At 62.7% G+C, this 26,563-nt stretch overlaps 5 protein-coding genes across 6 annotated transcripts; 4 read left to right on the forward strand and 1 right to left on the reverse strand.

Moving 5' to 3' along the window:
- The first annotated feature begins 185 nt into the window (after window positions 1-185).
- LOC148053595 (pre-mRNA-processing factor 39-like) lies at window positions 186-16,798 on the forward strand. Of its 2 annotated transcripts, none has more exons than XM_087772985.1 (14): window positions 186-335; window positions 2,010-2,305; window positions 3,026-3,232; window positions 3,822-3,940; window positions 4,032-4,199; window positions 4,794-4,986; window positions 5,066-5,173; window positions 5,272-5,436; window positions 8,584-8,710; window positions 11,115-11,383; window positions 13,183-13,367; window positions 13,471-13,545; window positions 16,341-16,467; window positions 16,554-16,798. In XM_087772985.1, the coding sequence occupies exons 1-14, from the start codon at window positions 239-241 to the stop codon at window positions 16,617-16,619; spliced, it is 2,202 nt and encodes a 733-aa protein (XP_087629111.1). In that variant the 5' UTR covers window positions 186-238; the 3' UTR covers window positions 16,620-16,798. The 2 variants fall into 2 exon arrangements, with proteins under 2 accessions (XP_087629111.1, XP_087629112.1); XM_087772986.1 differs by having other exon boundaries at window positions 3,107-3,232.
- LOC148053596 (uncharacterized) lies at window positions 5,441-7,399 on the forward strand (the record flags this gene model as incomplete). Its single annotated transcript, XM_087772901.1, has 1 exon — window positions 5,441-7,399. A coding segment is annotated over one exon (1,959 nt), but the record flags the coding sequence as incomplete, so codon positions are not given.
- A 2,104-nt stretch (window positions 16,799-18,902) lies between the features above and the next one.
- MRPL49 (mitochondrial ribosomal protein L49) lies at window positions 18,903-21,372 on the reverse strand. Its single transcript, XM_087773043.1, has 4 exons — window positions 21,243-21,372; window positions 20,100-20,253; window positions 19,138-19,262; window positions 18,903-19,062 (listed from the first exon to the last, which is right to left on the reverse strand). Exons 1-4 carry the CDS (start codon window positions 21,312-21,314, stop codon window positions 18,916-18,918), a joined length of 498 nt encoding a protein of 165 aa, XP_087629169.1. The 5' UTR covers window positions 21,315-21,372; the 3' UTR covers window positions 18,903-18,915.
- On the forward strand, window positions 21,332-23,412 carry FAU (FAU ubiquitin like and ribosomal protein S30 fusion). Its single transcript, XM_087773039.1, is given in 6 exon segments — window positions 21,332-21,453; window positions 22,702-22,783; window positions 22,865-22,891; window positions 22,894-23,011; window positions 23,115-23,170; window positions 23,279-23,412. Coding segments are annotated over 5 exon segments (402 nt in total). The 5' UTR covers window positions 21,332-21,453; window positions 22,702-22,708; the 3' UTR covers window positions 23,405-23,412.
- An 899-nt stretch (window positions 23,413-24,311) lies between these two features.
- ZNHIT2 (zinc finger HIT-type containing 2) lies at window positions 24,312-26,519 on the forward strand. The gene is given in 2 exon segments (XM_087773016.1): window positions 24,312-25,145; window positions 25,148-26,519. Coding segments are annotated over 2 exon segments (1,050 nt in total). The 5' UTR covers window positions 24,312-24,676; the 3' UTR covers window positions 25,729-26,519.
- The last annotated feature ends 44 nt before the right edge of the window (window positions 26,520-26,563 follow it).

Genomic DNA, 26,563 nt, shown 5'->3' on the forward strand with positions numbered 1-26,563 from the left:
CTTCTCCGCCGCGTCTCTATGGTTTTGGAAGAGAAAGCGGAAGTCGCTCTAGCCCGCTGCTGCGTCTCTATGGTGAACGCCGGCGGCTCGGTGGTGAACGCGTTGCCCCTATGGCTCCTCCCGCCCGCCAGGCGGCGCTGCTGCGCCACCCCCCCCCCCGCCGCCGCCGCCGCTCTGTCCCGCCCGCCCCCGCCCCTCTCTTTGGTTGCTTCATCCGGGTCCCGGCGGGCGCGACGAGATGGCGGCGGAGGGACCGGAGGCTCCGGGCAGCCCGGGCCGCGGTGGGGCCGAGGGAGCGCTGGGGGACGGCGGGGACGGCGGCACCGGGGCCCCCGGTGAGCAAGGGGGGGGGTGAGGGGAGAGCGGCGGGGGGCGAGGGGGGGCGGGGGGCTGAGGTGAGGTGAGGTGAAGGGGGGGAGGTGGGGAGGGGGCTGTGGGGCGGCTCGGGGGGCAGGTGGGATTTAGGGGGGAACTGGGGGTTAATTGGGGGAACTGGGGTTAATTGGGGGGAGGCTGTGGGGCAGGGGGCTGAGGGGGGGCTGTGGGGCGGCTCTGGGGGGAGGTGGGGGTTAATTGGGTTAATTGGGGGGTTAATGGGGGGCTGTGGGGCGGCTCTGGGGGGAGGTGGGGCTTAATTGGGTTAATTGGGGGGTTAATGGGGGGCTGTGGGGCAGCTCTGGGGGGAGGTGGGGGTTAATTGGGGGGGAGGTGGGGAGGGGGCTGTGGGGTGGCTCGGGGGGAGGTGGGGCTTAATTGGGTTAATTGGGGGGTTAATGGGGGGCTGTGGGGCAGCTCTGGGGGGAGGTGGGACTTAGGAGGGAACTGGGTGTTAATTGGGGGGAACTGGGAGTTAATTGGGGGGAACTGGGAGTTAATTGGGGGGAGGCTGTAGGGCAGGGGGCTGTGGGGCAGCTCTGGGGGCAGGTGGGATTTAGGGGCGAACTGGGCGTTAATTGGGGGGAACTGGGAGTTAATTGGGGGGAGGCTGTGGGGCAGGGGGCTGAGGGGGGCTGTGGGGCAGCTCTGGGGGGAGGTGGGGGTTAATTGGGGGGGGGGGGGGGGGGGGCTGTGGGGCGGCTCGGGGGGAGGTGGGGGTTAATTGGGTTAATTGGGGGGTTAATGGGGGGCTGTGGGGCAGCTCTGGGGGGAGGTGGGGGTTAATTGGGGGGGGAGGTGGGGAGGGGGCTGTGGGGCGGCTCGGGGGGAGGTGAGGCTTAATTGGGTTAATTGGGGGGTTAATGGGGGGCTGTGGGGCAGCTCTGGGGGCAGGTGGGATTTAGGGGGAACTGGGGGTTAATTGGGGGAACTGGGAGTTAATTGGGGGGAACTGGGAGTTAATTGGGGGGAGGCTGTGGGGCAGGGGGCTGAGGGGGGCTGTGGGGCAGCTCTGGGGGAGGTGGGATTTAGGGGGGAACTGGGCGCTAATTGGGGGGAACTGGGGGTTAATTGGGGGGGAGGCTGTGGGGCAGGGGGGCTGTGGGGCGGCTCTGGGGGGGAACTGGGGGTTAATTGGGGGGAACTGGGGCTTAATTGGGGGGCTGAGGTAGGGCTTTGGGGCGGGTTTAGGAGTAGATGGGACTTATGGAAGATTAATTGGGGGGGAACTGGGAGTTAATTGGGGGGCTGTGGGGCAGCTCTGGGGGGAACTGGGGGTTAATGGGGGGGTGGGGTGGGGAGGGGGCTGTGGGGCAGCTGTGGGGGCAGATAGGACTTAGGGGGTAATTTGGGAGGGGGCTATGGGGCAGGGGGCTGTGGGGCAGCTCTGGGGGCAGATGGGACTTAGGGGGGTTGATTGGGGGGAATTGGGGGTTCATTGAGGGGGGGGAGCTGCGGGGCAGGGGGCTGGGAGCGGAGACCAGTGGGGCGGGATGGGCTGGGGGTGCCGCAGTGGGGCACGGAGCGGGGAGGGGGCAGAGCTGGGGGGTGACGGAGGGGGAGCAGCGGGGGGCCCCAATCAGGTCCCTGGCCCCCCCACCGCCTCATTAACCCTGTGCGTGTCCCCCCCCCAGCCCCCGTGGCCGAGCTGCCGCCCCCGGCCCCCAGCCCCACCGAGGAGCAGCGCGATGCCGCCGCCGCCGCCGCCCCCCGTCCCGCAGAGCTGCAACGGCGCCGCCCCCGCCCCCCGAGCCCGAGGAGCCCCCCCGGCCGCTCCCGAGGAACCCCCGCCCCCCGCGAGCCCGAGCCCCCCGCCGAGGAGCCCGCCCTCGCCTACCCCCTCGAATTCGAGAAGTTTTGGCAGGCGGCGCGCAACAACCCCCACGACTTCACCGCCTGGACCGAGCTCCTCCAGTACGTCGAGCAAGAGGTAATTAAAATCTTCGTTAAGACGTGCTCGCCCCCGTTAAAACCTGACTTAAAGCTCCCCCCGACCCCCCAGCCCTACTAAAACCTTCGTTACAACTCACCCCGAGGCTTCAGCCCCGTTAAACCGTCATTAAATCTCGTGCTGAGTCAGTGGCGGCATTAAAACCTTCGTTAAAACTCGCCCTGAGCCGCCGGCCCCGTTAAAACCTTCGTTAAAACTTGTCCTGAGCCACCAATCCTGTTAAAACCTTCGTTAAAACTCGCCCTGAGCTGCCGGCCCTGTTAAAACCTTCGTTAAAACTCGCCCTGAGCCGCCGGCCCCGTTAAAACCTTCGTTAAAACTCGCCCTGAGCCGCCGGCCCCGTTAAAACCTTCGTTAAAACTCGCCCTGAGCCACCAATCCTGTTAAAACTCGCCCTGAGCCGCCAGCCCCGTTAAAACCTTCGTTAAAACTCGCCCTGAGCCGCCGGCCCCGTTAAAACCTTCGTTAAAACTCGTCCTGAGCCGCCGGCCCCGTTAAAACCTTCGTTAAAACTCACCCTGAGCCGCCGGCCCCGTTAAAACCTTCGTTAAAACTCACCTCAAGCCACCGGCCTCGTTAAACCCTAATTAAAACTCACCCTGGTGCAAACCGCATGGCATCACCCGCTGCCCGGGGCTGTTTTTCCTCGCGTCAGGGATGATTCCTTACGCGTAATTATTAATCTCAATTAATAAATAGAGCATGAGAAACCCCCCGATGCCGAACTGCTCTTGTTGTTGCTACAAAACCGCCTGTTTTTACCCCAAACCCCCGCTGCAGAACCACCTCTTCGCCGCCCGCAAAGCCTTCGACGCCTTCTTCGCCCACTACCCCTACTGCTACGGCTACTGGAAAAAATACGCCGACATGGAGCGGCGCTTCGACTGCAGCCGGGAGACCGAGGAGGTGCGGTGCGGGGTCCCCGCGCCGGTTTCGGGGTGTCACCCCCTCATTTCCCCTCCTTGGTGGGCAGATGGGGGTGTTTTGGGGGTCCCCAGGGTATTTTGGGGACAGACAGGGGTGTTTTGGGGGTCCCCGCACTGTTTTTGGGGTGTCACCCCCTCTTTTCCCCTTGTTGGTGGGCAGGCGGGGGTGTTTTGGGGGTCCCCAGGGTATTTTGGAGGACAGATGGAGGTGTTTTGGGGGTCCCCACACTGGTTTTGGGCTGTCACCCCCTCTTTTCCCCTCTTTGGTGGGCGGACAGGGGTGTTCTGGGGGTCCCCAAGGGTATTTTGGTGGTCAGACGGGTATTCTGGGGCTCCGCGGGGTGTTTTGGGGGTCTCCACACCATTTCTACGCTGCATTTGCCATCAAAACAGCGTTTCCGAACCGCTTTGGGCTGCCGCCGCCTGTTTCCACCCCCATTCCCAGCCTCTCCGGAGGCATTTTGCCTCATTTCACCCAAATTTTTGGTGCAGGGTGGGGTACCCCGTCCCGTCGGGGGTCCCCGTCCCGTGGTGGGGACAGTCGGTGACGCTCGGTGTCCCCCCGGCAGGTTTTTGAGCGGGGGCTGCAGTCCATCCCCCTCAGCATGGACCTCTGGATCCACTACATCTCCTACCTCCAATCCACCCTGGACATGAATCTTCCCGAATCCATCCAAAAAATCCGCGGGTAAGCGCCGGGCGTAGGCGGCGAACAGCTCCGGCGTAGGGAATCGCCGTCCCGGCGCTGCCCGTTCCACCTCTCCCTCTCTCTCCGTTAGCGTTTTCGAGGCGGCGGTGGCGGCTGCCGGCATGGATTTCCGTTCGGATAAGTTATGGGAGCTTTACGTCGAGTGGGAACGGGAACAGGGAGACCTGCGAGCCGTCACCGGTATCTACGACCGCGTCCTCTCCATGCCCACGCAGCTCTACAACCATCACTGGGAGAAGTACGTACCCCCGCCGGCGCGGAAAATACCCCGCGGCGGTGAAACGTCCCCCAAAAATAATTTCCGTGGTAGGAAAATACCCGCAGCGGCAAAATATCCCTGCGGAAAATGCCCACGGGGCAAAATATCCCTGCGGAAAATAATACCGGCGGCAGTAAATGCCCACGGTGGCAAAATATTCCCCTGTGGAAAATAACCGCAGCGGTAAAACATCCCTGCGGCAAAATATCCCCACGGAAAATGCCCGTAGCGGTAAAATATCCCTGTGGAAATTACCCACAATGGTAAAACTTCCCGGTAGGGAAATATCCCTGTGGAAAAATGGGCACGTGGGGCAAAATATCCCTGTGGAAAATGGTTGCTGGGGCAAAATATCCCCACAGGGGCAAAATATCCCTGCGGAAAATGGCTGCTGGGGCAAAACGGCCACTGGGGCGCAAAGTATCCCCACGGAAAATGGCCACCGGGGCAAAGTATCCCCGTGGGGGCAAAATATCCCTGTGGAAAACGGCTGCCGAGGCCAATTCCCGCCATTCCCTGTCCCGATCCCTCCGGGATGGCGTCCCCCCGCCTTCAACCCTCGTCCCCCGCCAGGTTCAAGGAGCACGTCCTCCACAACCCCCCGAAAGACATCTTGTCTCCGGAGGAGCTTCTCTGGGTCCAATCCAAGCTGGCCACCGATCCCGTGCCGAAACCGCCGGAGCCGGAAGGGACGGAAGCGCCGCCGGGAGAGGATTTACCCCCCGGCGTGGAGGGGAAAGCGGCGGCGGCGGCGGCGGACGCCCAGGTAGGCACCCAAAGGGGGGATCCCGGGGGTTCTCTGGGGATCCCCCCCGTTTCCCACCCGTATCCCATTTAATTCCCAGGAGGATTTAGACCAGGAAAAAATCCGGGAGCTGGTGATTTCCATGCGGCAACAAATCTACGCTCAAAACGAGGCGGAAGTCAGCAAACGCTGGAATTTTGAGGACGGGGTACGTAGAATCGGATCGACCACCCCAACATCGCGCCAGGGCCTTCCCAAAAATGCCGTCGCCGCGTTTTCACGCCTCCATCCCAATTTTCCGGGCAGATCAAGCGTCCTTATTTCCACGTGAAGCCGTTGGAGAGGGCTCAGCTGCGGAATTGGCGGGATTATTTGGATTACGAAATGGCGGCCGGCTCGCACGAACGCACCATCGTCCTCTTCGAACGCTGCGTCATCGCCTGCGCCCTCTACGAGGAGTTTTGGATCAAGGTGAGACCGCCGCGCCGGCACCCTCCCACCCCAAAACCCAACAAAAAACACCCCAAAGGAGGGAAAGCCCGTCCCAAAAAAAGGAAAGCCCACCCCAAAACCCAAGAAAACCATCCCAGAACCCCCCCAAAATCCCCAAAACCCCCCAAAAAACATTACAAAAAAGAGAGCCCGTCCCAAAAAAGAGAAAGCCCACCCCAAAACCCAAGAAAAGCACCCCAACCCCCCAAAAAATCCCCAACCGCCCCAAAAATCCCCAAACCCCCCAAAAATCCCCCCAAAAACATTACAAAAAAGAGAGCCCGTCCCAAAAAAGAGAAAGCCCACCCCAAAACCCAAGAAAAGCACCCCAAAACCCAAGAAAAGCACCCCAACCCCCCCAAAAAATCCCCAACCGCCCCAAAAATCCCCAAACCCCCCAAAAATCCCAAAAAAACCATTACAGAAAAGAGAGCCTGTCCCAAAAAAAGAGCCTGTCCCCAAAAGCCAAAGACCCATCCCAAAAAAGAGAAAGCTCACCCCAAAACCCAAGAAAACCACCCCAAAACCTCCCAAAAATATCCCAAAAAATCCCCAAACCCCCCAAAAAACCATTACAAAAAAGAGAGCCTGTCCCAAAAAAAAGAGAGCCCGTCCCCAAAAGCCACAGGCCCGTCCCAAAAAAGAGAAAGCCCACCCCACAACCCAAGAAAAGCACCCCCAAACCCCCCAAAGAATCCCCAAACCCCCCAAAAAATCCCCAAACCCCCTAAAAATCCAAAAAAACCCATTACAAAAAAGAGAGCCCGTCCCAAAAAAGAGAAAGCCCACCCCAAAACCCAAGAAAAGCACCCCAACCCCCCCCAAAAAAAATCCCCAAACCCCAAAAAATAAAAAAAAAAAAACATTACAAAAAAGGGAAAGCCCGTCCCAAAAAAAAGAGAGAAAATGCCCACCCCCAAAACTAGAAAGCCCACCCAAAAAACTAGAAAGCCCGTCCCAGAAAAGAGGAAGCCCGTCCCAAAAACGAGCGAGCCCGTCCCAAAAAAGCAGAGACCCCGTCCCCAAAAACGAGGGAGCCCGTCCCAAAAAAAGGAGCGAGCCCGTCCCCCCAAAAAAGGAAGCCCCCCCCAAAAGGAGCGAGCCCCCCCCAAAAGGAGCGAGCCCCCCCCCAAAAGAGGAAGCCCGTCCCAAAAGGAGCGAGTCCGACCCCAAAAGGAGCGAGCCCCCCCAAAGGAGGAAGCCCCCCCCCAAAGGAGGAAGCCCCCCCCCCCAAAAGAGGAAGCCCCCCCAAAAGGAGCGAGCCCGTCCCAAAAGGAGTGGGCCCCCCCCCAAAAGAGGAAGCCCATCCCCCAAAAGGAGCAAGCCCACCCCCCAAAAGGAGGAAGCCCCCCCCCGAAAAGAGGAAGCCCATCCCCCAAAAGGAGCGAGCCCCCCCAAAGGAGGAAGCCCCCCCAAAAGGAGCGAGCCCCCCCCCAAAGGAGGAAGCCCCCCCCAAAAGAGGAAGCCCGTCCCCAAAGAAGCGAGCCCCCCCCCCAAAAGGAGCGAGCCCCCCCCCAAAAGAGGAAGCCCATCCCCCAAAAGGAGCGAGCCCCCCCCCAAAAGGAGCGAGCCCCCCCCAAAAGAGGAAGCCCATCCCCCCAAGGAGCGAGCCCCCCCCCCCAAAAAGGAGCGAGCCCCCCCCAAAAAGAGGAAGCCCATCCCAAAAGGAGCGAGCCCGTCCCAAAAGGAGTGGGCCCCCCCCAAAAGAGGAAGCCCGTCCCCCAAAAGGAGCAAGCCCACCCCCCAAAAGAGGAAGCCCCCCCCCCCAAAGGAGCGAGCCCCCCCCCCCAAAAGGAGGAAGCCCCCCCAAAAGAGGAAGCCCATCCCCAAAGAAGTGAGCCCCCCCCCCCCAAAAGGAGCGAGCCCCCCCCAAAAGAGGAAGCCCATCCCCCAAAAGGAGCAAGCCCCCTCCAAAAGAGGAAGCCCATCCCAAAAGGAGTGAGCCCGTCCCCAAAAGGAGCGAGCCCCCCCCAAAAGGAGCGAGCCCCCCCAAAAGAGGAAGCCCACCCCCCAAAAGGAGGAAGCCCCCCCCCCAAAAGAGGAAGCCCATCCCCCAAAAGGAGCGAGCCCCCCCAAAAGAGGAAGCCCCCCCCCCCAAAGGAGCGAGCCCCCCCCCCCAAAAGAGGAATCCCATCCCAAAAGGAGTGAGCCCCCCCCCAAAAGGAGGAAGCCCCCCCAAAAGAGGAAGCCCGTCCCCAAAGAAGTGAGCCCCCCCCCAAAAGGAGCGAGCCCCCCCCAAAAGGAGCGAGCCCCCCCCAAAAGAGGAAGCCCATCCCCCAAAAGGAGCGAGCCCCCCCCCAAAAGGAGCGAGCCCCCCCCCAAAAAGAGGAAGCCCATCCCAAAAGGAGCGAGCCCCCCCCCAAAAGGAGGAAGCCCCCCCTGAAAGAGGAAGCCCGTCCCCAAAGAAGTGAGCCCCCCCCCAAAAGGAGCGAGCCCCCCCCAAAAGGAGCGAGCCCCCCTCAAAAAGAGGAAGCCCATCCCAAAAGGAGCGAGCCCCCCCCCAAAAGAGGAAGCCCATCCCCCCAAGGAGCGAGCCCCCCCCAAGGAGCGAGCCCCCCCCCCAAAAGGAGCGAGCCCCCCTCAAAAAGAGGAAGCCCATCCCAAAAGGAGCGAGCCCCCCCAAAAGAGGAAGCCCATCCCCCCAAGGAGCGAGCCCCCCCCAAGGAGCGAGCCCCCCCCCAAAAGGAGCGAGCCCCCCTCAAAAAGAGGAAGCCCATCCCAAAAGGAGCGAGCCCGTCCCCCAAAGGAGGAAGCCCCCCCCAAAGGAGCGAGCCCCCCCCAAAGGAGCGAGCCCCCCTCAGGTTGGTGTGGGGTGGCCTCCCCTCGCCCCCCCGCCGGCGGGGGCCGCTCCGAGCTCGCGCTCCCCTCGCGACCGCGGTTCTAACTCCCTTTTCTTAAATTCCGCTGCTGCTTTTTTACCCGCCCGCGGCGCCTTCCCCCCGCCTAAGAGGGCGCAGGAAATTCGGAAGCGAGGGGTCTTAACGTGAGTGCCCCCCACCCGATCCAGCACGTCCCCGCCCGGCCGGGCGGCGGGGGGATGCTCACGCGTCCGTCTGTCTGTCTGTCTGTCCCGTCCCGTTCCCCCCCCCCCCCTTTTTTTCCCACCTTTTTTTCCCCCCTCTCCAGTACACCAAATATTTAGAAAACCACACGGTGACGGGAGCCAGGAGCGTTTTTCAGCGCGCGTGCGGGTATCACCTCCCCAGGAAACCCAACATCCACCTCCTCTGGGCGGCTTTTGAGGAAAAACAAGGTGAGGTAACCCCTAAAACGGACAATTTTGGGGGTGCTGGGGCGGCGGCGGGATCAGAAAGGGGCGTTTTGGGGGCGCGGGGGGCCTCGGGCGGCCCTAAAACGGCCCCGTTTCTGAGCTAAAACACCACGTTGCGCTCCTAAACGCTGCGGGTTTGAGCGGAGAGGGCACATTTCACACCAAAACGCTGCGGGATTGGGCTGAGACGCTGCATTTCACCCCAAATCGCTCCTTTTTGGGGGCTGAGATGGCGTATTTCATCCCAAAACGCTCCATTTTTGGGCTGAGATGCTGCATTTCACCCCAAATCGCTCCTTTTTGGGGGCTGAGATGCTGCATTTCATCCTAAAACGCTCCATTTTCGGGCTGAGATGCTGCATTTCACCCCAAATCGCTCCTTTTTGGGGGCTGAGATGGCGTATTTCACCCCAAAACGCTCCATTTTTGGGCTGAGACATCAAACTTCACCCCAAATCGCTCCTTTTTGGGGGCTGAGATGGCATATTTCACCCCAAAATGCTCCATTTTTGGGCCGAGATGCTGCATTTCACCCCAAATCGCTCCTTTTTGGGGGCTGAGATGCTGCATTTCACCCCAAATCGCTCCTTTTTGGGGGCTGAGATGGCGTATTTCACCCCAAAACGCTCCATTTTTGGGCTGAGACATCAAATTTCACCCCAAATCTCTTCTTTTTTGGGGCTGAGATGGCATATTTCACCCCAAAACGCTCCATTTTTGGGCCGAGATGCTGCATTTCACCCCAAATCGCTCCTTTTTGGGGGCTGAGATGGCGTATTTCATCCCAAAACGCTCCATTTTTGGGCTGAGACATCAAACTTCACCCCAAATCGCTCCTTTTTGGGGGCTGAGATGGCATATTTCACCCCAAAATGCTCCATTTTTGGGCCGAGATGCTGCATTTCACCCCAAATCGCTCCTTTTTGGGGGCTGAGATGCTGCATTTCACCCCAAATCGCTCCTTTTTGGGGGCTGAGATGGCGTATTTCACCCCAAAACGCTCCATTTTTGGGCTGAGACATCAAATTTCACCCCAAATCTCTTCTTTTTTGGGGCTGAGATGGCATATTTCACCCCAAAACACTCCATTTTTGGGCCGAGATGCTGCATTTCACCCCAAATCGCTCCTTTTTGGGGGCTGAGATGGCGTATTTCATCCCAAAACGCTCCATTTTTGGGCTGAGACATCAAACTTCACCCCAAATCGCTCCTTTTTGGGGGCTGAGATGCTGCATTTCACCCCAAAACGCTCCATTTTGGGGCTGAGACATCAAATTTCATCCCAAAATGCTCTGTTTTGGAGCAGAGGAGACGCATTTCACCCCAAAACACTCCATTTTCAGGCTGAGATGCCGTATTTCATCCCAAATCGCTCCAATTTTGGGGCTGAAATGCTGCGTTTTGCCCCAAAATGCTCCATGTTTGGGCCGAGACATCAAATTTCACCCCCAAACGCTCTGTTTTCAGGCTGGCGTGCCGCATTTTACCCCGAAAACCTCCATTTTTTTGAGCTGAGATACCAAATTTCACCCCAAAATGTTCCCGTTTTGGGGCGCAGGGGCCGCATTTCACCCCAAAACGCTCCTTTTTGGGGGCTCAGATGCCTTTTTTCCCCCCCAAACGCTCCGTTTTCGGGCAGAGGCGCCGCGTTTCCCCCCAAAGCCACTGAATTTGTATTTAGCCCCCCAAAATAATCCTGCGTTGCCGCCAGCTCAAGCAGGAGGGGACGAGGCTGCACCCCGGGGACCCCGTAACCCCCCCCAGGGACCCCCATAACCGCCCTGGGGACCCCCATAACCACCCCGTAACCCCCCCAGGGACCCTCATAACCCCCCTGGGGCCCTGTAACCACCCCTGGGGCCCCCATAACCCCCCCAGGGACCCCGTAACTGCCCTGGGGACCCCCATACCCCCCCCAGGGACCCCCATACCCCCCCCAGGGGCCCCCATAACCTCTCTGGGACCCCCTAACCGCCCCAGGGACCCCCATAACCGCCCCGGGGACCCCGTAACCCTCCCGGGGACCCCATAACCACCCCAGGGACCCCCCCATAGCTCCCCTGGGGACCCCCATAACCACCCCAGGGACCCTTGTAACCCCCCTGGGGACCCCGTAACTGCCCCGGGACCCCCATAACTGCGCCGGGGACCCCGTAACCACCCCAGGGACCCCCGTAACTGCCCAGGGACCCCCGTAACCCCCCTGGGGACCCCGTAACCGCCCCAGGGACCCCCATAACCACCCCAGGGACCCTCGTAACCCCCCTGGGGACCCCGTAACCACCCCAGGGACCCCCGTAACTGCCCAGGGACCCTCGTTAACCCCCCTGGGGACCCCGTAACCGCCCCGGGACCCCCATAACCACCCCCAAATCCTCCTCTCCAGGGAATCTGGACGAAGCCCGGCGTATCCTACGCTGCTTCGAGGAGGTGGTGCCGGGTTTGGCCATGGTCCGGCTGCGCCGCGTCAGCCTGGAACGACGGCAGGGAAACCTGGAAGAGGCGGAAGCGTTGCTGCTGGAAGCCATGCACGCTAACGAGGGGCTGCCCCTCGCTTCCTTCTACGCCGTCAAATTAGCTCGGCAAGCTTGCAAGGTGCAGAAAAACCTCGGCAAAGCTCGCAAGGTGCTGGTGGACGCCCTGGAAAAGGATCCGGTGAGGCGGAAAAGCTCGTTAGGGCGCTTCTAACGAGTGGCGGGGGGGGAGGGGGGGGGGGGGGATCGGTGGGGGGCCGCGGCGGCGGGGTGGGCTTTCGGCTCTGAAGACGGCGATCGCTTGGACGTGGTCGCGGGGGGGCTGGAGGTCTCGTGGTTGGGCTCTGTAGGTGCTGTAAACCCCTTTTTGGGGGACCCCCAGACCCCTTTTGGGGGACCCCCAGACCCAGACCCCTTTTGGGGGACCCCCAGACCCAGACCCCTTTTGGGGACCCCCAGACCCCTTTTTGGGGACCCCAGACTCCATTTGGGGACCCTCGACCCCTTTCTGGGGACCTCCAACCCCTTTTTGGGGACCCCCGACCCCTTTTTGGGGACCCCCGACCCCTTTTTGGGGACCCCCCGACCCCTTTTGGGGACCCCCCGACCCCTTTTGGGGCTCTGTCACCCCACTTTGAGCCTCACAAAGGCCAAAAGCCCCCAAGCCCCAGCTGCAGCTCTAGAACCTCCTCTCCGAGGTCCACAAAACCCCTTGGGGGCTCTGAAACCCCTCTGGGGGCCCCCCAAACCCCAAGGGGGACCCCACAGCCCCACTCAGGGGTCCCCAAACCCCCCCGGGGACCCCACAGACCCCCTTGGGGGCCCCCCAAACCCCCCCGGGGACCCCAGAACCCCAAAGGGGGCTCCCAAAATCCCCTTGGGGACCCACTGGGGACCCCACAGCCCCATTCAGGGGTCCCAGAACCCCAAAGGGGGCTCCCAAAATCCTCTTGGGGACCCCACAGCCCCACTCAGGGGTCTCCAAACCCCCCCGGGGACCCCAGAACCCCAAAGGGGGCTCCCAAAATCCCCTTGGGGACCCCACAGCCCCACTCAGGGGTCCCCAAACCCCCCCGGGGACCCCAGAACCCCAAAGGGGGCTCCCAAAATCCCCTTGGGGACCCCACAGCCCCACTCAGGGGTCCCCAAACCCCCCCGGGGACCCCAGAACCCCAAAGGGGGCTCCCAAAATCCCCTTGGGGACCCACTGGGGACCCCACAGCCCCATTCAGGGGTCCCAGAACCCCAAAGGGGGCTCCCAAAATCCCCTTGGGGACCCCACAGCCCCACTCAGGGGTCCCCAAACCCCCCCGGGGACCCCACAGACCCCCTTGGGGGCCCCCCAAACCCCCCCGGGGACCCCAGAACCCCAAAGGGGGCTCCCAAAATCCCCTTGGGGACCCACTGGGGACCCCACAGCCCCATTCAGGGGTCCCAGAACCCCAAAGGGGGCTCCCAAAATCCCCTTGGGGACCCCACAGCCCCACTCAGGGGTCCCCAAACCCCCCCGGGGACCCCAGAACCCCAAAGGGGGCTCCCAAAATCCCCTTGGGGACCCCACAGCCCCACTCAGGGGTCCCCAAACCCCCCCGGGGACCCCAGAACCCCAAAGGGGGCTCCCAAAATCCCCTTGGGGACCCCACAGCCCCACTCAGGGGTCCCCAAACCCCCCCGGGGACCCCAGAACCCCAAAGGGGGCTCCCAAAATCCCCTTGGGGACCCACTGGGGACCCCACAGCCCCATTCAGGGGTCCCAGAACCCCAAAGGGGGCTCCCAAAATCCCCTTGGGGACCCCACAGCCCCACTCAGGGGTCCCCAAACCCCCCCGGGGACCCCACAGACCCCCTTGGGGGCCCCCCAAACCCCCCCGGGGACCCCAGAACCCCAAAGGGGGCTCCCAAAATCCCCTTGGGGACCCCCCCCTTGACCTTGGGGACACCCCCCCCCCCCCCCAAACCTGACGGGGGCGGTGGGTACAGGACAACGCCCGCCTCCACGCCAACCTCCTGGAGATGGAATTCGGAGCCGACGTCCGCCAAAACGAAGGCAACACCATGAGCTGCTTCGAGCGGGCGCTGCGCAGCCCCCTCCCCGACGAAGCCAAACTCATCTTCTCCCAACGCCGCGTGGAATTCCTCGAGGATTTCGGCTCCAGCATACACAGGTTGGGTGTTGGGGGGGGGGGCGGGGGTGGGGAAAGACACCCCAAAACGCGCCGCGGGGGCCGCGGAAGGGGCCGGTCACCCCCGCCTCGCTCTCCCCCGCAGCCTGCTGACGGCGTACGACGAGCACCAGAAGATCCTCAAACAGCACGCCGCGCGCAAGAGGGCCCCCGAGAACGGGTGAGGGGACCCCTTTCGGACCCCCGCTTCCCCCCTCTTTATCCCAGTCCTTCCCCTTTTATCCCCCCCATTCTTCCCCTTTTACTGCCCCAATTGCGCCTTTCATCCCCTGAACTTCTCTCCTTTCACGGCCCCGCTTCGCCCCTTTTATCCCCCAACTTCTCCCCTTTTACCCGATTTTGGGCCTGTTTATCCCCAACTTCTCCCTTTTTATCCCCAACTTCTCCCTTTTTATCCCCAACTTCTCCCTTTTTATCCCCAACTTCTCCCTTTTTATCCCCAACTTCTCCCTTTTTATCCCCAACTTCTCCCTTTTTATCCCCAACTTCTCCCTTTTTATCCCCAACTTCTCCCTTTTTATCCCCAACTTCTCCCTTTTTATCCCAATTTTGCCCCTTTTTATCTCAATTTCTCCCTTTTTATCCCCAACTTCTCCCCCTTTTACCCAATTTTGCCCCTTTTTATCCCAACTTCTCCCTTTTTATCCCCAACTTCTCCCCCTTTTACCCAATTTCGCCCCTTTTCATCCCAACTTTGCTCCTTTTATCCCCCCTCTTCTCCCCTTTTATCCCAACTCCTTATCCCCCATTTTGCCCCTTTTTATCCCAATTTTGCCCCTTTTTATCCCAATTTTGCCCCTTTTTATCCCAACTTCTCCCCCTTTTACCCAATTTTGCCCCTTTTTATCTCAATTTCTCCCTTTTTATCCCCAACTTCTCCCCCTTTTACCCAATTTTGCTCCTTTTGATCCCAACTTCTCCCTTTTTATCCCAATTTTGCCCCTTTTTATCCCCAATTTCTCCCTTTTTATCCCAATTTCTCCCCCTTTTACCCAATTTCGCCCCTTTTATCCCAACTTTGCTCCTTTTATCCCCCCTCTTCTCCCTTTTTATCCCAACTTCTTTTTATCCCCCAACTTCTCCCCCTTTTACCCAATTTTGCCCCTTTTTATCCCAATTTCTCCCTTTTTATCCCCCAACTTCTCCCCCTTTTACCCAATTTTGCTCCTTTTGATCCAAACTTCTCCCTTTTTATCCCCACTTCTCCCTTCTTTATTCCACTTTCTCCCCTTTTTTTAATTCATTTTCCCTTTTATCCCCCAATTTTTTCTCTTTTACCGCGTTTTCACCCCGCAATTCCACTGCTTTAATCCCAACTTCGCCCATTTTTATCCCCCGCCTTCTCCCCTTTATCCCCGTTTTCACCCATTTTTATCCCCCAATTTCTCCTCCTTAATCCCCCGAATTCTCCCTTTATCCCCCAATTTCACCTTTTGTATCCCAAATTTCTCCCCTTTTATCCCTCATTTCTCCCCCTTTATCCCCCAATTTCTGCCCTTTTTATTCCCCATTCTCATGTCCAATTTCTCCCCTTTTATCCCTTTTTTTGCCCAATTTTTCCCCTTTTATCCCCCCAATTTCTGCCCTTTTCATTCCTCAATTTCTCCTTTTTTATGCCCAACTTCTCCCTTTTTCCCCCCGATTTCTGCCGCTTTATTCCCCAAGTTCTCCCCTTTTTATTCCCCAATTTCTTTTTATTCCCCAATTTCTTTTTATTCCCCAATTTCTCCTTTTTGTGTCCAACTTCTCCCCTTTTAATCCCCAATTTCTCCCTTTTATGACCAAATTTCTCTCTTTTCCCCAAAATTTCTTCCTTTTACCCCCTTTATTCTCCTCTTTACCCCCCAATTTCTCCCCTCTTCCCCCAAAATTTCTTCCTTTTACCTCCTTTCTTCTCCTCTTTAACCCCCAATTTCTCCCTTTACCCCCAATTCCCCCCTTTTTCCCCCAAATTTTCCCCCTTATCCCCAACCTCTCCCCTTTCCCCCCTCTCCACCCTTTTTACCCCCAAATTTCTCCCTTTTTCCCCCCAAATTCCCCCCTTTTTCCCCCCAATTTTCCCCAACCTCACCCCTTTCCCCCCTTTTTACCCCCAAATTTCTCCCTTTTACCCCCAAATTTCTCCTTTTCCCCCCAAAATTCCCAATTTTCCCCCTTATCCCCAACCTCTCCCCTTTCCCCCCTCTCCACCCTTTTTACCCCCAAATTTCTCCCTTTTTCCCCCCAAATTCCCCCCTTTTTCCCCCCAATTTTCCCCAACCTCACCCCTTTCCCCCCTTTTTACCCCCAAATTTCTCCCCTTTTACCCCCAAATTTCTCCCCTTTTACCCCCAAATTTCTCCCTTTTACCCCCAAATTTCTCCTTTTTCCCCCAAAATTCCCAATTTTCCCCCTTATCCCCAACCTCTCCCCTTTCCCCCCTCTCCATCCTTTTTACCCCCAAATTCCCCCCTTTTTCCCCCCAATTTTCCCCAACCTCACCCCTTTCCCCCCCTTTTACCCCCAAATTTCTCCGTTTTACCCCCAAATTTCTCCTTTTTCCCCCAAAATTCCCAATTTTCCCCCTTATCCCCAACCTCTCCCCTTTCCCCCCTCTCCACCCTTTTTACCCCCAAATTTCTCCCTTTTACCCCCAAATTTCTCCTTTTTCCCCCCAAATTCCCCCCTTTTTCCCCCCAATTTTCCCCAACCTCACCCCTTTCCCCCCTTTTTACCCCCAAATTTCTCCCTTTTACCCCCAAATTTCTCCCTTTTACCCCCAAATTTCTCCTTTTTCCCCCAAAATTCCCAATTTTCCCCCTTATCCCCAACCTCTCCCCTTTCCCCCCTCTCCACCCTTTTTACCCCCAAATTTCTCCCTTTTTACCCCCAAATTTCTCCCCTTTTACCCCCAAATTTCTCCTTTTCCCCCCAAAATTCCCAATTTTCCCCCTTATCCCCCCCCTCTCCCCCCAGCTCGGACGAACCCGACGACAAACGCCTCCGCCCCGACGAAACCTCCGGCCTTTTGGGTCCCCTCAACTTCTCCGCTTCGGGGGGAGACGTCGGCTCCAACCCCTCCGCCTACAACTACTGGTACCAGGTCAGTGGGGGGGAGGGGGGCCGGGGGAGCCCCGGGGCTGCGGCGGGGCGGGGGTCGCGCTGACGACCCCCCCTCCGTCCCCCCAGCACGGCTACGGCGCCTACAGCTACCAAACACCGTGGAACTACAACCAATACTACTCGCAGAGCTGAGCCGGGGACCCCCGGCCCCCCAACTTCGCCCCCACCCCCTTTTCTAAACCCCTACCTTCAGTAAAAACACCTTTCTGTACATTTTTTGGCCCCCCTTCGCCGTGGGGGGGGGGAGGGGGGATGTAAATAAAGAGGCGGCGCCGCAAGGAGCCCCCCCGGCGCTCGCCGGCAGCGTTTAATTCGGTTTTCGGGGAGTTTCGGCGCTCGCCGGAGGCGGTTGTTCCATTTTGGGGGGGGTGGGGGGGGTGGGGTGTGATGTTATTTTGGGGTTCCCGTCGCGTGGGAGCAGGTTTACGTCTCGTTTCGGGGCGCCTCTCCCGCTTCAGAGGGGGATTGGCTCCGTTTTGGGGGGCCCCCACCACTTCTGAGCAGGTTTAAGTCTCGTTTTGGGGCGCCTCTTCCATTTCAGAGGGGGGTTGGCTCCGTTTTGGGGTTCCCGTCGCGTGGGAGCAGGTTTACATCTCGTTTCGGGGCGCCTCTTCGGCTTCAGAGGGGGGTTGGCTCCGTTTTGGGGGGCTCTCACCACTTCTGAGCAGTTTTACGTCTCGTTTTGGGGCGCCTCTCCCACTTCAGAGGGGGTTTGACTCCGTTTTGGGGGGCCCCCACCACTTCTGAGCAGGTTTAAGTCTCGTTTTGGGGCACCTCTCCCGCTTCAGAGGGGGGTTGGCTCCGTTTTGGGGGGCTCTCACCACTTCTGAGCAGTTTTACATCTTATTTTGGGGAGCTTCTTCCACTTCAGAGGGAGTCGATGTTGTTTTGGGGGGCCCCCACCACTTCTGAGCAGGTTTACGTCTCGTTTCGGGGCGCCTCTCCCGCTTCAGAGGGGGGTTGACTCCGTTTTGGGGTGTCCCCGACGCGTGGGAGCAGGTTTACATCTCGTTTCGGGGCGCCTCTTCGGCTTCAGAGGGGGGTTGGCTCCGTTTTGGGGGGCTCTCACCACTTCTGAGCAGGTTTACGTCTCGTTTTGGGGCGCCTCTTCGGCTTCAGAGGGGGTTTGACTCCGTTTTGGGGGGCCCCCACCACTTCTGAGCAGGTTTACATCTCGTTTTGGGGCGCCTCTTCCACTTCAGAGGGGGGTTGGCTCCGTTTTGGGGGGCTCTCACCACTTCTGAGCAGTTTTACATCTTATTTTGGGGAGCTTCTTCCACTTCAGAGGGAGTCGATGTTGTTTTGGGGGGCCCCCACCACTTCTGAGCAGGTTTACGTCTCGTTTCGGGGCGCCTCTCCCGCTTCAGAGGGGGGTTGGCTCCGTTTTGGGGCGTCCCCGACGCGTGGGAGCAGGTTTACATCTCGTTTTGGGGCGCCTCTTCCGCTTCAGAGGGGGTTTGGCTCCGTTTTGGGGGGCCCCCGCCCCTTCGCAGCAGCTTTACACCTCGTTTTGGGGGGGCCTGTGCCGCTCACGCGCGGCGTTGACTCCGATTTGGGGCCCCCTCACCCCCGTTTTGGGGTCCCCCCGCTTTTCTCGCTTCGTCTCCGTTTTAGGATTTTCTACTTTGCGACCGCCCCCCCCCATTTCGGGGTCGTCCCCCCCATTTTGGGGTCCCCCCCCATTTCGGGGCACCCCCCATTTCGGGGAGTCCCCCCCATTTTGGAGTCGTCCCCCCCATCTTGGGTCCCCCCCCATTTTGGGGTCGTCCCCCCCCCATTTCGGGGAGTCCCCCCCATTTTGGGGTCATCCCCCCCATTTTGGGTCCTCCCCCATTTCGAGGTCCCCCCCATCCCTCACAACCATCTCCCCCCCCATTTTGGGGTCCCCCCACCCCATTTTGGGGCGCCCCCCCATTTCAGGGTTCCCCCCATTTCGGGGAGTCCCCCCCCATTTTGGGGTCGTCCCCCCCATTTTGGGGTCCCCCCACCCCATTTCGGGGTTGTCCCCCCCACCCCATTTCGGGGCGCCCCCATTTCGGGGTCATCCCCCCATTTTGGGTCCTCCCCCATTTCGAGGTCCCCCCATCCCTCACAACCATCTCCCCCCCCATTTCGGGGTCCCCCCACCCCATTTCGGGGTTCTCCCCCCATTTCGGGGTTCCCCCATTTCGGGGCGCCCCCCCATTTTGGGGTTGTCCCCCCATCTTGGGTCCCCCCCATTTTGGGGTCCCCCCATCCCATTTCGGGGTTGTCCCCCCCCTTCATTTTGGGGTCATCCCCCCCATTTTGGGTCCTCCCCCATTTCGAGGTCCCCCCCCATCCCTCACAACCATCTCCCCTCCATTTTGGGGTCCCCCCACCCCATTTTGGGGCGCCCCCCATTTCAGGGTTTCCCCCATTTTGGGGTTCCCCCCCCCATTTCGGGGCGCTAGAAGCCCCTGCGCAGCAGCCACCCCCGCAGCTCCCGCTCCCAGCTCCCCTTCAGCCGCAGCCTCCCCGTCACCTCGTTCACCTGCGCCTCCACCTCCGTCGCCCCCAGGCCCCCCAAAAACGCCCGCAGCTCCCGCTCCAGCGCCTGCGGGGGGGGGGGGAGGTGGGTCATCGGCACCCCAAAACCCATCCCCCACCCCCAAACCGCCCCCCTCCTCACCCTCGCGTCCCCCTCCACGCGCCGCAGCTCCGTCAGGCGCCGGCCGCCCTTCCCGCGGCGGGGGTAGACGGGGAGGTTGTGCAGGCGGGAGCGGCGGACGAAGTAGGGGAGTCCCGGGGGGGGACCTGGGGGGGGGGGGGGGACAACAACTCAATTACCCCCCCCCGGGGCAAATACACCCCCCCCTTGGGGGGTAAATACCCCCCTTGGGGCAAATACCCCCCCTTAATTACCTCCTGAGAGGAAATAATTTCGTTATTGGGGGTAAATACTGTGCTCTCAGGGGGTAAATACCCCCCCTTGTTGCCCCCCCCGGGGGTAAATACCCCCCCCGGGGGTAAATAATGCCCCCCCATGGGTAATTACTCTCTTTGGGGTAAAGACCCCCCTTAATTGCCCCCAGGAGCAAATAATCGCCTCACTGGGGGTAAATACTGTGCTCTCGGGGGGGGGGTAAATATCCTCCTTGTTGCCCCCCCCGGTAAATAATGCAATAATGCCCCCCTCAGGGGTAATTACCCCCGTTGGGGTAAATACCCCCTCCTTAATTGCCCCCTGGGAGGAAATATCCCCCTTACTGGCAGTAAATACCTGCCCCCCCCCAGGGTCAATACCCCCCGGGTGTAATCCCCCCCGGGGGTAATTACCCCCTTTGGGGTAAATACCCCCCCATTGCTCCCTGGGAGTAAATACCCCCCCCCGAGATAAATACCCCCATGTTACCCCCCCCAGGGGTAAATACCCCCCTGGGGGGGTAAATACACTCCCTTATCACCCCCCCCCGAGTGAAATACCCCCCGGGGTAAATCCATCCCAAGGGTAGATACCCCCCTGGGGGCAAATACCATCCCTTATCACCCCCAAACGGGTGAATACCCCCCCCCCCCCCCCTTATTAAGGGAGGGGGAGCATCACTTTGCCCGGGGGGGGGGATTAAGGCCCCCCCCCCCCCCCAACCCGACCTTTGGGGGGGCCCCAGCGCGGGGGGGTGGGGTAGGCGGGGTGCGGGGGGGGGTCGGGGACGCGGGTGGGGGGCAGCAGCCGCTCCACGAAGGCGTAGTCGGCCGCCGACTCCAGCGGCTCGGGGGGGGCCTCGGGGGGGCCCCCCGGAAGGTTCTGGAAAAGGGACGGGTGGGGGGGGGAAGGCAGCGCTGTGGGCCCCTCGCCTTGGGGGCACCCCCAAATCCACCCCCTCCCCAAAAGCCTTCTCCAACCCCTCCTGTGCCCCCCCAATCCCCCCCCCCCAGCCCCCCCCTTCTGCCCCCTCAGGAGCCCCCCCCCCCCCAATCCCCCCTCCCCAAAAGCCCCCCAAATCCCCCTCCCTCTCCCCAAAAGCCCCCCCAAGCTCCCCCCGTCTCCCTGGGGTCCCCCCAATCCCCCCTCCCCAAAAGCCCCCCAAACCCCTTCCCTCTCTCTAAATCCCCCCTCCCTCTCCCCTAAAACCCCCCAGCCCCCCCCCCTTCTGCCCACTCAGGACCCCCTCCAATCCCCCCTCCCCAAAAGCCCCCCCAAATCCCCCTCCCTCTCCCCCAAAGCCCCCCCAGCCCCCCCTTCTGCCCACTCAGGACCCCCCCAATCCCCCCCTCCCCAAAACCCCCCCAAATCCCCCTCCCTCTCCCCCAAAAGCCCCCCCAGCCCCCCCTTCTGCCCCCTCAGGAGCCCCCCCCCCCAATTCCCCCCCCTCCCAAAAGCCCCCCAAATTCCCCCTCCCTCTCCCCAAAAGCCCCCCCAAGCTCCCCCCGTCTCCCTGGGGTCCCCCAATCCCCCCTCCCCAAAAGCCCCCCAAATCCCCCTCCCTCTCCCCCAAAAGCCCCCCCTTCTGCCCCCTCAGGAGCCCCCCCAATCCCCCCCTCCCCAAAAGCCCCCCCAAACCCCTTCCCTCCCCCTAAATCCCCCCTCCCTCTCCCCAAAAGCCCCCCAATCCCCCCAGCCCCCCCCCTTCTGCCCCCTCAGGAGCCCCCCAATCCCCCCTCCCCAAAAGCCCCCCCAAATCCCCCCTCCCTCTCCCAGCCCCATCTCCCCTCAGGCCCCTCGCCCCCCCCCCACCCCCAAAATCCGTCTTTTCCCCCCCAAAGACCCCCTCAGCCCCCCCCCCGACCCCCTACCTGCACCCCCCTGCACCCCACCGCCCGCCCGAGCGCTCGCAGCCGCCGGCCCAGCGCCGCCATCGCCGCCATCTTGGCAGCGCCGCCTTCTTCCCGCCTACCCCCCTCGCGCACGCACGGACGTGACGCAAGCGCGCCGCCGCCACGCCCCGGCGCATGCGCGGAGCCGCCCTTTCCTCGGCGCGTTCTCGTCTGGTGAGGAGACGCTGAGGTGAGGCCGCGGCCCGGGGGGGGCTGAGGGGATTTGGGGGGGATTGGGGGGTTTGGGAGAGGATTTGGGGCGTCCTGAGGGGATTTGGGGGGGGGGGGGGGATTAAGGGGTTTGACGGAGGGTTTGGGGGGGGGCGCTGAGGGGATTTGGGGGAGTTCTGGGGGGTCCTGAGGGGATTTGGGGGCCCTGAGGGGATTTGGGGGAGTTCTGGGGGGTCCTGAGGGGGTTTGGGGGGGTCCTGAGGCCATTTAGGGGGGTTGGGAGAGGCTTTGGGCCGTCCTGAGGGAATATGGGGGGGTTTGGGGGGCCCTGAGGGGATTTGGGGGGCTTAGGGGGTTTGTTAGAGGATTTGGGGCGTCCTGAGGGGATTGGGGGGGGATTAAGGGGTTTGACGGAGGGTTTGGGGGGGCCCTGAGGGATTTGGGGGCTTAGGGGGTTTGTTAGAGGATTTGGGGCGTCCTGAGGGGATTGGGGGGGGGGGGGATTAAGGGGTTTGACGGAGGGTTTGGGGGGGCGCTGAGGGGATTTGGGGGAGTTCTGGGGGGTCCTGAGGGGATTTGGGGGAGTTCTGGGGGTCCTGAGGGGATTTGGGGGGCCCTGAGGGGATTTAGGGGGGTTGGGAGAGGTTTTGGGCCGTCCTGAGGGAATATGGGGGTTGGGGGGCCCTGAGGGAATTTGGGGGAGTTCTGGGGGGTCCTGAGGGGGTTTGGGGGGTCCTGAGGCCATTTAGGGGGGTTGGGAGAGGCTTTGGGCCGTCCTGAGGGAATATGGGGGTTGGGGGGCCCTGAGGGGATTTGGGGGGCTTAGGGGGTTTGTTAGAGGATTTGGGGCGTCCTGAGGGGATTTGGGGGGCCCTGAGGCAATTTGGGGGGGATTAAGAGGTTTGATGGAGGGTTTGGGGGGGGCTGAGGGGATTTTGGGGGGTTCTGAGAGGATTTAGGGGGGATTAGGGAATTTGTGGAGGGGTTTGGGGTGTCCTGGGGGGGTTTGGGGGGGCCCTGAGGGGATTGGGGGGTTGGGGGAGGGTTTGGGGGGGCTGCTCTGAGGCATTGGGGGGGGGGCGGGAGGCTGTTTTGGGGGGGCTGGGGCGCCACGGGAGGCTGTGGGGGGACCCCAAGAGACCAAGGGGGAGCTCTGAGACCCCCAACCTCCCCCTCCCCCCACCTTGGGGGGGTTACCCCCGGGGATCCCCCCCTTTATTGGGGGGGGGGGCACCCCTAAACCCCCCCCGCGCCCCCCCCCCCCCAGCGCCACCATGCAGCTCTTCATCCGCGCCCACTCCCTCCACGCCATCGAGGTCCCCGCCGCCGCCACCGTCGCCCAAATCAAGGTCAGCCCCCCCACCCCCCCCAATTCAGCCCCTTTTCGGGGTGCTCGCCCCCCCTCACCTCCCCGCCCCCTCCCCCCCCAGGCGAAGGTGGCGGCGCTGGCGGGCGCCCCCGCCCCGAGGACCAAATCCTGCTCTTCGCCGGGACCCCCCTCCCCGACGACGCCGTGCTGGGGCAGAGCCCCCTCCCCGAATTCGCCACGCTGGACCTCACCACCCGCCTCCTGGGGGGTACGTTTTTGGGGGGGGGGGGGGGGTTGCTAATTAACGGGGCGCTCGTTAACGGGGCGCTCGTTAGCCTAACGTCGCCCCCCCCCCCTTCCATTTCCCGCAGGGAAAGTCCACGGCTCCCTCGCCCGCGCCGGCAAAGTCAGGGGCCAGACCCCCAAGGTGAGCGCTGCGGGGGGGGGAGCTTTTGGGGTCCCCCTCGCTTTGGGGGGGCCCCCCCTCGGTTTTGGGGCCCCCTCCCCGACCCCCCTCCCCCCTCCCCCGCCGCAGGTGGCCAAGCAGGAGAAGAAGAAGAAGAAGACGGGGCGAGCCAAGCGGGGCATGCAGTACAACCGCCGCTTCGGCAACGTCGGCCCCCGCTTCGGCAAGAAGAAGGGGCCCAGCGCCAACTCCTGAGCCCCCCCCCCCCCAGTAAAACGGCGGCGGAATTGGGGCCGGTTCGCCGCTTTTTGGGCTTTTGGGGGCTTTTTGGGGGCGTTTTTAGGCTTTCGTCCGGGTTTTTGTGAGGGTTTTTAAGAGGTTTTGGGGGGTTGGGGGAGGTTGGGGGGGAAAGCGGCCGCCGAGGGGGGCAAGGCGGGGTCGGCGGGGGGCGGGGAGCGCTGGTTGGGGGGGATTAGCGTTAATTAGCGTTAATTAGAGGGGGGGAATGAGGGGAGCGGCGCGGCGTTGGCTGGAGAATGGGGGTGTATGGGGGGGGGGGCGGAAATGGCCGAGCGCTGCCGGAAAGAACCGAAGCGGGGCCGAAGGGGCGGGGCCGAGCGGTGACGGAAAGAGCCGAGGGGCGGGGTGGAAAGAGCCGAAGCGGGGCCGAAGGGGCGGGGCGGGGCCGAGCGGTGACGGACAGAACCGAAGCGGGGCCGAAGGGGCGAGGCGGGGCCGAGCGGTGACGGACAGAACCGAAAGGGCGGGGCGGAAAGAGCCGAAGCGGGGCCGAGCGGTGACGGACAGAACCGAAGGGGCGGGGCGGAAAGAGCCGAAGCGGGGCCGAAGGGGCGGGGCCGAGCGGTGACGGAAAGAGCCGAGGGGCGGGGCGGAAAGAGCCGAGGCGGGGCCGAAGGGGCGGGGCCGAGCGGTGACAGGAAGAGCCGAGGGGCGGGGCGGGATCGAGCGGTGACGGACAGAACCGAAAGGGCGGGGCGGAAGGAGCCGAAGCGGGGCCGAGCGGTGACGGACAGAACCGAAGGGGCGGGGCCGAGCGGTGACGGAAAGAGCCGAGGGGCGGGGCGGAAAGAGCCGAGGCGGGGCCGAAGGGGCGGGGCCGAGCGGTGACAGGAAGAGCCGAGGGGCGGGGCGGGATCGAGCGGTGACGGACAGAACCGAAAGGGCGGGGCGGAAGGAGCCGAAGCGGGGCCGAGCGGTGACGGACAGAACCGAAGGGGCGGGGCCGAGCGGTGACGGAAAGAGCCGAGGGGCGGGGCCGAGCGGTGACGGACAGAACCGAAGCGGGGCCGAAGGGGTGAGGCGGGGCCGAGCGGTGACGGAAAGAGCCGAAGGGCGGGGCGGAAAGCGCCGAAGCGGGGCCGAAGGGGCGGGGCGGGGCCGAGCGGTGACGGAAAGAGCCGAACATTCCCGGGCGGCGCCCAACAGTGCCGGAAGGAGCCGAGCGTTGCCGAAGCGTGGCCGGAAGCTGCCGAGGCGGAACCGGAAGAGGCAGAATCATCCGCCAAGATGGCGGCGCCCGGCGAGGAGGCGCCGTGCGGCCTCTGCGGCGCCGCCGCCGCCCCCTACACCTGCCCGCGCTGCCACCGCCGCCTCTGCTCCCTCGGCTGCTACCGGGGCCACGGCGGCTGCGCCGAGGCCTTTTACCGCGAGCAGGTGCTGCAGGCGCTGGAGGCCGAGCGGGGCTCCCCGCCGGGCCGCCACCGCCTGGAGGCCGCCTTCCGCCGGCTGCGGCTGCTGGGCGAGGCCGAGGATTTGGCGGAACCCGAAGGCCGCGACCTGTGGGAGAGCCTCAGCCCGGCGGAGCGGGCGGGTTTCCAGCGGCTGCTGAGCTCGGGGGAGGCGGCGGGGCTGCTGCCGCCCTGGAGGCCGTGGTGGTGGCGGCGCGGCGGGGAGGAGGAGGGGGACGGGGAGGGGGAGGGGGAGGGGAGGGGAGGGGGAGGAAGCCGCCGTCGCCCCCACCCCCCCCCGCCCGCCCCCTCCCCCCCCTCAGCCGCTTCCCCGCCCCTCCCCCCTCCCCGCTTCTCCCCTTCCAGCTCCCCAACGTCCTCTACGGCTACGCCTTCGCCCTCAGCCTGCACCGGGGGGACGAGGCGCTGCTGCCCGAGCTCCCCGCCGCCGCCCTCGACGTCTCGGCCGCCCTCCGCGCCCGCCGCCCCTTCGCCTCCGCCGCCGAAGCCCTGGAGGCCGCCCGGCGCGACGCCGAAGCCGCCGGTTACCCGCGCTGCCCCTCGGGCCACGCCGGCGCCGTCCTGGCGGTAGCGCAACTCTTGGAAGGCCGTGAAGGCCGGGAGCCCGGCGCCGACGTCGCCGCCGCCTTGGCGCACCTGGAGCGGCTGCTGCGCAGGGGAGGCCGGGGTTTGGCGCCGGAGGAACGGCGCCGTTTCGGCAAAGCCCGGCGCAAGTGCCGCTACCTCCTGGCCTGGAGCGCGACGGCGGCGGCGGCCATGGCGGAGCTGGCGGCGGACGTCCGGCGCGTCCACGCCGCCGTCGGGGGCGGCGGGGAGCTCGTTAGCGGCCGGGTTAACGAGGGGAGGCCGCTGATCCAGGAGCTGGACTGAGCGGGGGACGGCGAAGACGGCACCAGAATGGCGCTCGTTGGGGGATGGGGCCAACGAGGAGCGGGGAAACGGCGCTGGAAGAGACCCCGCTCGTTAAGGACCCGCGCTAACGAACCCCTGGCGAAGACGGCACCAAAATGGCGCTCGTTGGGGGATGGGATGAATGAGGAGCAGGGAAATGGCGGCGCGAGAGACCCCGCTCGTTAGGGACCCGGGCTAACGAACCCCTGGTGAACCAGGCCCGGGCCAGGCGCTCGTTAAGGACCCGGACTAACGAACCCCTGGCGAAGACGGCACCAAAATGGCGCCCGTTGGGGGATGGGGCCAACGAGGAGCAGGGAAACGGCGCTGGAAGAGACCCCGCTCGTTAAGGACCCGGGCTAACGAACCCCTGGCGAAGATGGCACCAAAATGGCGCTCGTTGGGGGATGGGATGAATGAGGAGCAGGGAAATGGCGGCGCGAGAGACCCCGCTCGTTAAGGACCAGGACTAACGAACCCCTGGTGAACCAGGCCCGGGCCAGGCGCTCGTTAAGGACCCGCGCTAACGAACCCCTGGCGAAGACGGCACCAAAATGGTGCCCGTTGGGGGATGGGATGAATGAGGAGCAGGGAAATGGCGGCGCGAGAGACCCCGCTCGTTAAGGACCAGGACTAACGAACCCCTGGTGAAGATGGCACCAGAATGGCGCTCGTTGGGGGATGGGGCCAACGAGCGCCCGCGGGGGCTGGGGGGGTCGCGGCCCCGGGAATAAACGCGCATCCGAACGAGCTGGGGGCGCGCGGTCGCTGGGGGGGGGGGGGGGTGGGGCCGGGGCCATGCAGTGTCCGTGTG

Source organism: Nipponia nippon, unplaced genomic scaffold (assembly GCF_047370975.1).
Source record: "Nipponia nippon isolate SJK-2023a ecotype South Korea unplaced genomic scaffold, ASM4737097v1 scaffold_38, whole genome shotgun sequence".
Taxonomy (NCBI): Eukaryota; Metazoa; Chordata; class Aves; order Pelecaniformes; family Threskiornithidae; genus Nipponia; species Nipponia nippon.